This window comes from Pleurodeles waltl, chromosome 3_1 (assembly GCF_031143425.1).
Source record: "Pleurodeles waltl isolate 20211129_DDA chromosome 3_1, aPleWal1.hap1.20221129, whole genome shotgun sequence".
NCBI lineage: Eukaryota > Metazoa > Chordata > Amphibia > Caudata > Salamandridae > Pleurodeles > Pleurodeles waltl.
The window spans coordinates 162140121-162153328 of NC_090440.1; the positions used below are offsets into that span (position 1 = coordinate 162140121).

A 13208-nucleotide genomic window follows, 5' to 3' on the forward strand; every position below is an offset into this window, starting at 1 on the left:
CAGTCTATTAGTCTCACAGGTGCATTGCCCATATGGGCATAGGAAGTGGGGCTGGGGCAGTTTCAGTATGGACAGGGTGACAAAGTGGGACACTAGGATGACAATCAGGGTGGTCTCATTTCTCGGCGGGGTCTTGGCATCGTGCTCTGTGTTTGTCCTGGATCTCAGGGACCGTTTGCGGAGTGGTTCTCCCTCTGAGGGGATGGGGTGCTGGTGTGGTTGTCCTGTGGCGGTGCCTCCTGTCCACTAGCGCCGGTGGAGGTGGTGGGCAGTTCATCGTCCATGCTAGTGTCAGGGGCCCCTTGTAGTGCCACAGTGTCCCTCCTGGTGTTCACAAGTTCCTTCAGCACCCCTACGATGGTGCCCAGGGTGGAGCTGATGGTTCTGAGTTCCTCCCTGAATCCCATATACTGTTCCTCCTGCAGGCGCTGGGTCTCCTGAAACTTGGCCAGTACCGTTGCCATCGTCTCCTCGGAGTGGTGGTAGGCTCCTATGATGGAGGAGAGGGCCTTGTGGAGAGTGGGTTCCCTTGGCCTGTCCACCCCCTGTCGCACAGCAGCCCTCCCAGTTCCCCTGTGGTCCTGGGCCTCCGTCCCCTGGACCGTGTGCTCACTACCACTGCCCCCAGGTCCCTGTTGTTGTTGGGGTGGTGGGTTATCCTGGATTCCCTGTATTGGTGGACACACAGCTGATTGACGTGTCCTGGGGACGGAGGTATGGGCCCGCTGGGTGGGTGCTGTGCTGGTGTTTCCAGAGGGTGGAAGGTCTGTAGTGGCCTGTGACTGGGTGATGGTAAACGACTGTCCCGAGGTCCCCAATGGGCAGGGCTGGTCATCTAGATCCAGTTGGACAGAGGTGCTGTCATCACTGTGGGCCTCTTCTGTTGGTGGTGTGGACATGTGTGGACCCTTCTGTCCGGTGACATTGGGTAGGGGTCCTGCAGGGGTATAAAAGGATGGTTATTACATCTGTGTGTGTCATGGTGTGCAATGGGTGGGTGACCGTGTACCCCAGTGCTTGCATTCCTGTTTGAGACCTTGTGTGAGGATGGTTTAGGGGATTGTATGGGTATGTGCAGTGGACATGCTTTAGTGATGGGTGTCCATGCTTTGTTGTTGCCTGCAGGGCTTGGTGTTGGGATGGGTGGTTTGTGATATTGGGACATATGTGAGGAGTTGGGGTGCTGGGGGTGAGGGGTGAGGGTGGGGGTATGTGATAGCATGCAGGTAGGGTGGGGGTTGTAATAGTTAAGATTTGACTTACCGGAGTCCATTCCTCCACCTACTCCTTCGAGGCCCTCAGGATGCAGAATCTCCAAGACCTGCTCCTCCCATGTTGTTAGTTGTGGGGGAGGAGGTGGGGGTCCGCCACCAGTCCTCTGAACAGCCAGGTGGTGTCTTGAGACCACGGAACGCACCTTCCCCCATAGGTCATTCCACCTCTTCCTGATGTCCTCCCGATTTCTTGGGTGCTGTCCCACTGCGTTGACCCAGTCCACTATTCTTCGCCATAGCTCCATCTTCCTTGCAATGGATGTGTGCTGCACCTGTGCTCCGAATAGCTGTGGCTCTACCCGGACGATTTCCTCCACCATGACCCTGAGCTCCTCCTCCGAGGACCTAGGGTGTCTTTGCCGTGCCATGGGGTGGTGTAGGTGATGTGTGGGGTGGAGTGTGTGGGGATATGTGTGCTGATATGTAGTGGTGTGTTGTTTGAGGTGCGTGGAAGTTCTGTGGGTGATGGTGTTGTGTGTCTGTGGATGCTGTTGTTCTTGCTGGTGCTCTCTCTCTGGCCTTCTCTCCGTAATTGTGGTCGTAGGGGTTTGTGGGTGATGTGTATGTTTTATATTGTATTGGGTGTGTGGGAGTGGTGTGTGTATGTGTATCAGGTGTGTGTATTTCAAATTGTCCAATGTGGTAGTGTTTTGTAAGAGTGTGTGTATTTTGAGCGCGGCGGTGTGTACCGCCAATGGAATACCGTGGTTGAAAGACCGCCGCGTGGATTCGTGGGTCGTGATAGTGTCGGCGTATTTCTGTTGGCGTGACGGTGGAGGTTTTGTTTTCGCCAGTTTATCACTGACCTTTGGTGTGGCGGACTTGTGTGGGTGTCTGAATTTTGGCGGATTCTGAAATGTGGGTCATAATAGCTGTGGCGGAATTCCGCGGCCGCAGCGGTGTGTTGGCGGTCTTCTGCACGGCGGCATGCAGCTTTTACCGCCAATGTTGTAATGACCGCCCAAGTGTTCTAAGGTTTGGAGTGAAAAGTTGTCACATGGGCAAATTTTTATCGCAGATGGCTCATACTGGCCTGGCGGGAAGCATAAGTTGCAAAGGATGGAACCTAGTCTGAACCTGGTTAGAAGAGCTCTTTCCCATGGGTTTCTAACAAAGGAAAGATAGGGTTCTGTGCCAAGAGTAGTTTATAAAATCATCTGGGTCCTGGCTGACTTACTACCCAAGGCTGCGTTTTCTCTACTTTCACTGAGCTGCGTTAATAGCAGTTCCTTCATGGTCTTTTTGTCAGCCCGTTTCAATGCTTCAGGATAAAAAAATAATTCTGGGTGCCCTGCTGATAAAGCTAAAGATCTAATATAGTTAAGCCATGGGATTTGAAGGCCTAAGTCACAACTGAGGCAGTCCTCAATGACTTTCCTGTTAAAAGTTGCCATTTCCCCACTCCAGACAGATATCCACAACAACATAGGCACAATTTTAGCATGATCTTCCGCAAAGACCAGACCCAACTCCTCATGCATAAACCGGCTTGGGCTAGCCGTTCCCACCCCTACTAGCTTTCTGCAAAAACTATTTTCTTCGCGCTGAATAGATATACAGTTGGAGTACCCCCAGATTTCAGTGCCATATAATAGTACAGGTAAACATTTCATCTTGTAGATCCGCAGCAATGGTTAAACAGACTTGCTTCCAACTAAACGAGCAAATCTAAAGAGCGCCCCACATGACTGGTCAAAGTGCAGACAGCGGTTTGCAAGACATTTGGTCCACATACAGTGCTTATCAAAGGTGATACCCAGATATGAGAAGGAGATTACCCTTGCTACCACGTGATCCTTAAATAAGATCGATCAGAGTTTTGGGTTCCTCTTCCCACAAACCATAAAATGTGTCTTAGAAGTGTGAACATTCAGTTGCAGGTCACCCATAAAATCAACAAACAGATCCACCAGAACTTTAAGACCGTTCAGTGTGCAAGAAAGGATGACAGCGTCATCTGCATATAATAAAGAGGGGACGGGATTATTTTTGACTTTAAAAAATCTTTGTCATGGGTAACTAGATGTGAATTCAGGCCATTGATATATAATAAAAATAGGACTGGTGCCATAACACACCCCTGCCTGACTTCCCTAGCTAGTTTAAAGACATCAGAGCATTCCCCTGCTTTTCCAAATCTAACTGAGGAGTTAACATCTTGGTGGAGCGCCTGAAGGAAATTTTCCAAAGGTTGGGGCAGCCCAAGACCTTCCAGGATTGATCGTAGCTTTGATCAAACAACCCTATCAAAGGCACAGCTCAGGTACTTAAAGGCTAGGTAGACAGCACCTTTCTTGCTACCACATATTTCCCCACTAATAGATTAAGATTAAGGCACTGTTCCATTGACCCTATAACTCTCTAAAATCATATTGGGCCGGGCAGTTGATATTATTTGTTTGGATCCATTCCTCGATACGAAGGAGGATAATGCGTCCTACTATCTTAACCGTGGAGTCCAGCTAAGAGATGGGGGGGTAACATGCTGGGTCCTGTCTACACCCTTTTTTTAAAACCGGCACTATTACTGCTGACTTCCATGAGCTAGGGATACCAGTTTGCGATGCAGCGTTAAGAACATTCATCAATAGCGGAGCCCACAGGGCAACGTTTTCCTTATATAAGTCCATAGGGACGCCATCTGGGCTGGGGGCTTTATTGGAAAGGCTTCCCATGATGGCAACCTGAACTTCCTCTATTTTAAATTCTAGGGGCAACGGAGAGGGAGCAGTGTATTGTTCTACACTGTCCAGTTAGTAAACCCTCTTGAAGTGGGCAATCCATTTTTGGGCTGGTATGGTGGTCCCTACAATGTCAGGGGAAGCATGATAAGCAGGCTTCCCATTCACTATATGCCAGAAGGATCTCACATCCCTGAGCTTACAGACACCCAGCAACTGCCCCACCTCTCTTCTTTGAGACATTGCTTCCTAAGTTTTATTGCCTCCTTGTAAGCAGCCCTAGCTTCACTGAGAGATTGGTGATTCCTTGGGTAGTCCTTAAGGACTTTGTGGAGGCGTTTCCTGGCAATACAGCAATTCTTATCAAACCATTCACCTTTATGCTCTTTTAATAGTCCTTGAAGATTCAACAAAATACATCTGAGGCTGCTATTCAGACTGAAAATCAGCCAGAATGGGCACTGGTGGGGCCTCAAATAGTAAGAAGGAGCTAGAAAAAACATTCCTGCATCTCTTAACAACCTCCACCAATAGGATGGAGATCAAAACTTTCCGCCAGCTGAGCCTCCTACCTTGGTCTTTTGGAATCAGCCCAAACACACCTGGAGTCAAGTTCACAGTCCCAGTAGTGGGAGTAACCATTCTAGCTTCTATGGCATTATGGGCAATAGATGGTTGGTTGTGGATCAGCCCCTTGGTAAAACACTCAGCAAAACTATTAGAAATAAAAATATGATCAATTATAGTCCCTTTTCCACACCCAACAAAAGTGGGTTTGAGTAAGTCACGACTTGCCACTCTCTCCAGCATATCACAGAGACAGGCATGTCTCACTTCAGTCACCAGCAGTTTACCTCTAGGGCCCGGGGATTCTGTAGGCGATACCCAATCATCCATAAGGAGGGGATCTACACCCAAAGGGGCTGTTCCTATCTTGACATTAAAAGCTCCTGCTAAAAGGACATTTAAACACCCCTACTGAGGTGCCAGCTACTTATCCAAGATCAGAAGTGCTTGGAATTAGAGCCCTGATCTGACACCCAAGTAAGAAACTGAGTTATAAAAATCTACAACAAAGAAATCAAACTTATAAGAAATCACAACCCAAGATATCTGTATACCACTGTGCCTAAAAGGGATTGGAACAACTCGCAGCTGTGCAGTTACTCGAAATAATAGAGCCAAACCACAACTAGCTCTTGACCCTTGTGAAGGAGTTGCTAATACAACATGGGTCTCAAAACCCTCTACAGAAAACAGCTCCTGTGCCCATGTTTCTTGAAGTAATATGATGTCATACTAGGAGATGGACGTAATCCACTGAGGGTCGGAGAGTTTATTCCTCAGACCCGCACAGTTCCATGAATGGAAACTTAGTTCCCTGGATGTGCATGCGGAAATACCCTCCTAAGGAGCACAACCATCTGGCTAAACCCCAGCCGGAACACCCATGGGCACAGTGATAGTTTGTCAATCTAATTCACCAAAATCAGACAGGGGGGTGAACCTGGTGGATATCGTGTGAGCAGAGCACAGCCCTAATCTCTGCTACGGATAATTAAAACCCATAGCTACCGACGGGATGGTGGGCTTACAGAAAATACCTAAGAGCAGAATCCTAATGCCGGGTCCCATCATAGAAGGTTGCCTGGCAGTGAAAATCAACCTCCCCGCCATATCCGGGGTTCTACAATTAATCACCACATAGTCACCCTCAATGGACTTATTTGTAGGACCAATCCACTCAACTCTTCACGCAAATAGTATATATCGAGATTCCATGGGGTGAAAACCAGTGTTTTGGCTCAGCCAGTGACAGACCTTGTTCTGCAGGTTTTCCGTTGACTCACCATGGGGAAACTCAATTTGGGGGGGGACACCAGCTAATACTGCAACATATTGGCAGCACTCAGGTGGCCGATTGAGACGGGAGAGTCTTCTGAATGGTGCAAATCGAGCAACCCTACCCCCCTTATTTCTAGAGTCCCCCTCTATGGATTGCCCCTGAAACACCATTTCCCTCCCAACTTCACGAAACAAAGGGCCCCTTATAATACCTAATGAGAAGCCCGCAGCACAAGATTGTGAGAGTTGAACATTAGAAGGAGCTGAAGGCAGAACTCCCGAGAGAGGACGGCCCCCCTCCCTAAACTCTAGATTACTAACAGCTTCTCCCTGCAGGCGACTATCCTCACATCTTCTTTCCTCCAGCACTGGGGACCCATGAGTGGTCAGCGCGGGATCTGACCAATTCAAAGTGGAGATCAATGTGTCAAATTTGGATAACCTTTCTAGGATTGGAGCCAGACACTGCTCGATAATGTTTTTAAATGTATCCAGTACAAGATCCCACTCCTGGCTACCATCCGGGACCCCCACCTTGCTGCTCATAAAACCTCTTAGCTCTTGATGCTTGGGCTGTCGCTTCCCTTTAACTGGTGGAGCACTCTTTTTGGTTATAGGTGGGGTCTGTACTAAAGAGTCCACCAAGTACTCCCTCCCAGCTACTACCTCTCTTGGGTGGGAGTCATCGGGGGGGTCCCAAGGGCGAAATATACGAGTACCCTATGGAGTAGTGGGACCGTGGAAGGACCCTCAAGTGGCCTGCAACTCCGGCCCTTCCCCGGCTCCAAATATAACCTTCAGCCAAGTCGATTTCTTTTGCAATCATGCCCATACCCGGGTTAGGAAGGAGTCAATTGTAGATCCCTTTTGAGGTTTTGGGGATGCTACTTTACTCTCCTGCAGTTTGCGTCTTCCTATATTATGGCCCTGGGCACTAAAAGCCTCAATACACCTCTATGAAAATAAGAATGAGATTATGGAGAGGGCAGGCCCACCTATTAGCTTATACCTTACATCAAAACATACATGATAAAATAGGGCGGGAGCCAAAACCAAGAGGGCAGGCCCAGCCCAGCATCCTTCGGGCTCTGACGGGTGTGTACGTTCCTGCCCCTGGCCTGGGCACACCCCGCGCATTTCCCGTGCAGCGGTGTGTTCCCTCACGCTTTAAAGCGCTCGTTGGAAATGGCAAGTGGGAGCAGGTGATGTCAAAAATGGCCGCCTCCTGGGGCCACAAAGCAGTCTGGGGTATATAGTCCCTTGTAGCAGAGTTTAGCATTTCCTGCGCTGTGGTGTGCACCCTCGCACTTTATGGCGCTCATTGGAAATGGCAAGTGGGAGCAGATGATGTTGAAAATGGCCGCCTCCTGGGGCCACAAAGCAGTCTGGAATATGTAGTCCCTTGTAGCAGAGTTTAGCGCTTCAGCCAGTTGGTAAAGTCTGAAGAGTGGTAGTTGACAGTGGGAGGCACCCCATAAAAAAGTCTCTAATGGTGCCCCTCAAGGACTCGAAAGAATGGAGGTGAGATCTATTTCAGTAGATTTGCAAAATAATACAGGAGTCGAGGCAGGGCAACCATTTTAAGTAAAGCTATGTGCCCTGCCATTTTCAAAGGTAATGACTTCCAGAATATCATGTGTCCCCACAGTGAGGTGACAGAGCGTGTAATCTTGCCGTCAAATAAATCTGGGTGTGTACGATACATCCTGACACCCAGAGAGCGAAACGTAGTGTGTTCCCAGATGAGTAGAGAATCACCTAGAGTGACCTGCAGATTAGGCATAGCTTGGTTCAGCGGAAAAAGACAGGACTTAGTCCACTTAACTCCCAGACCAGAGAGGTCAGCGTATCTATGGAGGGTGTGGGCTATTGTGGCAGGTACTGAATAGATGTCTTACAGGTAGATGAGCAGGTCGCCTGCATAGAGCGAAACGGCATGTATGCCATCGCTTCGGGGTATGCCCCAGTCACTTCCCTGTGCATGTAGGTCTGCCGCCAGGGGTCCAATGTCTAGGGAGAAATGTAATGGAGAAAGAAGTCAGCCCTGGTGAGTGCCCCTACACACATCAATATGATTACATATGAGGGATCCTGTCCTAACTCTGACAATGGGCATTGTATATAATAGGCGTACTAGACGTAAAAAGCGGTTTCTGAGACCAGATTTTGGCAGAATCGCAAATAGAAAGAGCCACTCCAGAGAGTCAAAGGGTTTCTCCAGGTCCAAGACTAGGCATCTCGAGTGGGCCATCTGTCTGGTGCATACTCAAGAATTCTGCAGGTTTAGAGAAATGGTACAGGCTGGTACAAAGCAACTCTGATCCTGAAGCACCAAAATGGTCACCAAAGGCGCCAGATGATCTAGCACTATTTTTTTCCAGAATTTTATAGTTTGGAGTTAAGTAACCCTAGCCCACGGTTGTGGCATCTCTATCTGTAGAGCCTCCTCATACATTACTTGTAAGCATGGGGCTAGCCACGGGGCATATGCTTTATAAACCTCTCATGGAGGCCATCAGGCCCCGGAAGCTTTCCAGTGGCTACGGCGTGTATGACCTCTTGGATTTTGAAGAGTGTAATTGGTTCATCTAGATCCATTTTCTGCTCTGCTCATGTGTGACGCAAGTCAGGTGCACTGACTTTAGGTAGTAGGTGATAGGTTTCGGAGCAGTGACTGTTGACGATTTATATAATGAGGTGTAATGTCGGATAAGTTCTCTATGTATCTCATGCTGTGTTTATCCAGATCACCCACAGCCGAGCACAGTTTTATGATCGGTCAACTTGGCTGCTCCTGTCGAATCAGCCAGGCAAGAAGAGCACCAGCTTTATCAGCTGCAGTATATGTCTTGGCCGAATAGGCAGCATGGTTTAGACAATACAATTGCTCCAACAGGGATAAGCGGTCACATTGTGTCGCTGCTAGTTGGGGCTTGCAATGCATGTCACGCGCTTCTTCGCTTTCAAGGCCAGGAGTTTAGTCTCCTTTATCCAGTCCACAACGCATGTTCCTGCTGATGCCCAAGCAAGGCCTTGTAACATTACTTTAAATGCATCCCATACTGTGGATCGCGCTTACAGTGCGAGTGTTAAAATCAAAATAATTCTCAATGGCTGCGCCAAAAGAGAATTGAAATGGTGGGTCCTCTAACGCCACAGGTTGTAAGCGCCACGTGGCACTAAGGGCCAGATGTAGCAAACATTTTGCATGGTGCAAACTGTGAAAATCGCAGTTTGCGCCATGCAAAATGCCGTTTGCGATGCTCATTCACAATTTGCGAGTCGGTACCGACTCGCAAATTGTGAATGCAACTCGCAAATAGGAAGGGGTGTCCCCTTCCTATTTGCGACTCGCATCGCTATGCTAAATTGCTTTGTGACCGCGAATGCGGTCGCAAAGCAATTCGCAGTTACCACCAGTGTCACACTGGTGGTAACCCATTCGCAAAAGGGTTTTTCAGAGCAGGCAGTGGTCCAATGGACCACTGCCTGCTCGGAAAAACCGAAACCAAATGGTTTCGTTATTTTTTTTATTTTGCAACTCGTTTTCCTTTAAGGAAAACGGGCTGCAAAATTTAAAAAAAACTGCTTTATTTAAAAAGCAGTCACAGACATGGAGGTCTGGTGACTTCAGCAGGCCACCATCCCTGTGAGTGCAGGGACTCGCTATGGGATCGCAAAATGCGACCCACCTCATTAATATTAATGAGGTGGGTCTTTGCGACCCCATAGCGACTCACAGTCGGTGTCTGAGACACCGTACTGCATCCGATTTTGCGAAACGGAAAATGCTACATCTGGCCCTAAATCCCTTATTTCACCCATTTTCAATTCTGGCATGGGCAACAATTGTCTCCCCTACAGAATAAAAAATATAAGAACACCATGGGGGGGGTCATTACGATCTCGTCAGGATTCCCTGCCGAGATTGGCGCCAACGGTCAACAGAAGACCGCCAGCGTGAAGAACCCTCTCCGGCCACATAAAGAACATCCAGCTGGGCCTGAACATTGATGCCGGCTCCAAATGGAGCCGGCGGCAATCTGGCAGTGCGGCGGGTGCAGCAGCACCCGTCGCACATTTCATTGCACGTAATTCGGGCAGTGAAATGCGTGACGGGGGTGTGCGTGGGGGCCTCTGCACTGTCCATGCCAGGTGCATGGGCAGGGCAGGGGACCGCAGGAGAGGCCCGAGTCACTCATTCTGCCAGCCTTTCCCTGGCAGTGTAAACCGCCAGGGAAAGGCTGTGGGAATATGACTCATTATCCGGAGGGCAGCGCTGCTTGCAGCGCTGCCCTGTTGGATCTGAAACGCTGCCACCGCCAGGCTGCCTGGTGGCGGGACCCTGGCGGTGGCGGCGTTTCATCCGTGGCGGTTCAGCCACAATAGTAATATGGTGGTCTGGACCGCCATGCCGTTGGCAGCAATTACCGCCACCGCCAGCATGGCGGTCCAGACTGCCATGTTCATTATGAGGGCCTATGTTTTGAGATTTTTCCTTATGTTGATCCTAATAGTTTCAGAGCTTCACACCAGGATTTTGGGCATGAAATCACAAATCAACGTCATCTCCTCCACCTGCTTCCTCACTTTGCACATGGTACATAAGATCTTCAAGTGGCTACCCCTATACATAAGACTCACCGTGACACAGGCCCTCATCACCAGCCGACTGGACTATGGCAACACCTTCTATGTATCGCTGCACACATCATACAGAGACTTCAGACCATACAGAACGTGCAAGCCAGACTCATCCTCTGGTTTCCTTGACGAACCCACATCACACCCCACCTCAGGCAACTCCACTGGCTCCCCGTACAGAAGAGATGCTAATTCAAGCTGCTGACCCACGCACACAAGGCTCTACACAACCAAGGACCCGCATACATTGCTCACAGCCAGAACTTCCACCAACCGTCAAGAAGACTACGCCCGCCTCCCTTTCACTTGCCCATACTCCCCGCATCTACTGAAGCAGAAGTGAAGGATGCTTCTTTTCTCATAGTGCAGAAAAAACCTGGAATAGCCTCCCCACGCACCCCCTGACCATCACCTTACTTCCAGAATTAAGAATGGCCCTCAAGACCTGGCTGTTCGAATAAGCCTCAGGACCTGCAAGTGCCTGGATACCCTATTTGGGGCCATATGTATGAACACATTTTCCCGTAGACACAGAATGGACAAAATCCTTTGGTTGGTGATCAGCCGTGCTTTATAAGTCCTGATTGATTGATTGATTGATTGATTGATCAGCTCCAGAGCTTGGCTCCAAGAGACAGCAGGATCCAAGGCCTTCCTCATTTCTTTCTTCAAGCAGAAATCAAGAATTCTTCTTGCTTCATTCAAGTCCAGTGCTACTCTGATTTCTAGGTGGGCATCTAAGATATAGTGGTAACTTAGCAGTGATTGGTGGAGAGTTACAGCCTTACCCTCTAAAACGTCTTGCACTGAGCCCATCTGTAACATATGGCTAAATCTATCCTAAAAAACTCTTTTCTAGGGGTTTTGTAAACTGGCTGAAGGCTGTTTCACTTGAAGTTACTCCGGAGTATGCAACGGGCCTGACGATTTAAATGAGGCACCTCCTTGTTCCCACTAATGAAAAACCTACTTATACTGGCTCGGCCCCTTCGGTTCCCTCTGTGTGGAAGGTGCCATTGCGTGCAACATTGTTTTGTGGCAAAAGCGATTTTGCCTCTTAACCTATTAGAACATACACAGCATCAATTACTACATTTTCTAAGGTACGAGACAACTACCCTAAAAGATCACTCTGTTCCAAACTTTTCAATTTGTTATACAATGTAATGAGTTCTGCGATTCTTATGACCTGAATTAGGCATGAGTAAATGGTTGCTTCTTTTTCAAGCTTGTATTGGATTTACTCGTGTAAAACGCTTTGTGAATTAGTCCTTAAGCGATTTTGCTGTTCATCGATTGTCTCAATTCTATATACTTCAACCAATCAACCTTCAATTTTAAACAGGGGTATCGCCACGGGGATCTATTCAACCAATTCCCCAGAAGCCTGTCACTACGTCGCCAGTGACTCAAGAGCCAACATAATCATGGTTGAAAATCAGAAGCAGCTGGACAAAGTAATGCAGGTAACCCGTTGTATGGACGTATGTATGTATATGTATGTATACAGCTCACACCTAACAGCATAAACAGACTCAGGCTGCAAGGCTGCAGGAACAATGGGGGCATTTTAGCGATCCGGGCAAATATGACCTTCCTTCTACATGGAGTGAGCGACATACACTTAAAAATGTTCTGCCTTTTAATAATTTGGGATTGCCACTAGATGGTGCCCGCAAACCCTTGCACTACCTCGCCTTCTGGAAGTCCCAGCCCTGCAAGAGTGTATTGTACAGTAGCCAAGATCAATTAGCTATTCAGTAAGCTGAAAGAAGGAGCAAAGTTCTCTCTGTTAATCAATTGCCAAAATCTGGGCACTTATCTGAGTGCTATGAGGAGAGAGAAAAGCAAAAAAACTTGCATGGGTAGTCAACCCTTTTCCAAACTATTAAACTAATAATATAAATATCATTCTTCCTGTTGCTGAATGCCAAAGTTAAAACAATAGTGAAATTGTCTTTATTTACATGCCTAACATATATATATATATATATATATATATATATATATATATATATATATGCCCTGTTTGTTTCTTAGCTTTCGTTATACAACAAAGTAAGCGCATATTTGCATTATCACTATAATTATTGTAAGTCGTGTTTACAACGTCCTCATACCATTGGTACATTGTCTTTAGGTGGTGAGGGTTTTCTGGCCCACGTTTTAGTGTCTTCTTCTGCCTCGACCATAGGCGCAGGCTTGACTCCTCCGGGTACATGCAGTCAGTAATTCACCCCTGGTTGATTGTCTCGTGTGACAGCATTCGTCATTGTTGTGGGGTAATTTTATTTCCCCTGGTTTAGCCCATTTCAACATTCTCCTCATTCATATGTCGACCTGAGGTAACGTCGGGTTTTTTCACCGCACCGTCTCTCTAGTGTTTGGCTATTTCCGGGCAAATTCAAACAGGTGCACGAGGTCCGCGCTGGCACCCGCGCTTCTACTACAAATGCTGTGGTAATTTCCATAAGATGAGCAGTGCTAGCTAAACACTGCGTAATACATTGAATTAAATTATTTTAAATCGTGCGTTCCCCGCAGCTGTCATCCGACTGCCTCAGTCTCCGTGTAATTTTTCTCTGGGGCCTGTTACGTCTGCCTCTGACATACCAGTTACACTATGATACCTAATGGTTATCGCCTTTCAGGCCTGACCGCCTCTGAGGGGTGTGTGGAGTACAGTGAGTTTTGTGGGTTCGGATTGTCCACAAATCCACGTTTGTTTCATCAATCAAGCAAGTGTGCCATAGAAAGTGCTTAA

The 13208-nt window shown here is 48.0% G+C and overlaps 1 protein-coding gene across 3 annotated transcripts in view; it reads left to right on the top strand.

The window, feature by feature from the left end:
• ACSBG1 (acyl-CoA synthetase bubblegum family member 1) overlaps positions 1-13208 on the top strand; it is a 450391-nt gene that overhangs the window by 286289 nt on the left and 150894 nt on the right. For all 3 annotated transcript variants that reach the window (XM_069222050.1, XM_069222049.1, XM_069222051.1), the window contains exon 5: positions 11790-11910. In XM_069222050.1, the coding sequence (XP_069078151.1) occupies positions 11790-11910 (121 nt within the window). The remainder of the gene's footprint in view (positions 1-11789; positions 11911-13208) is intronic.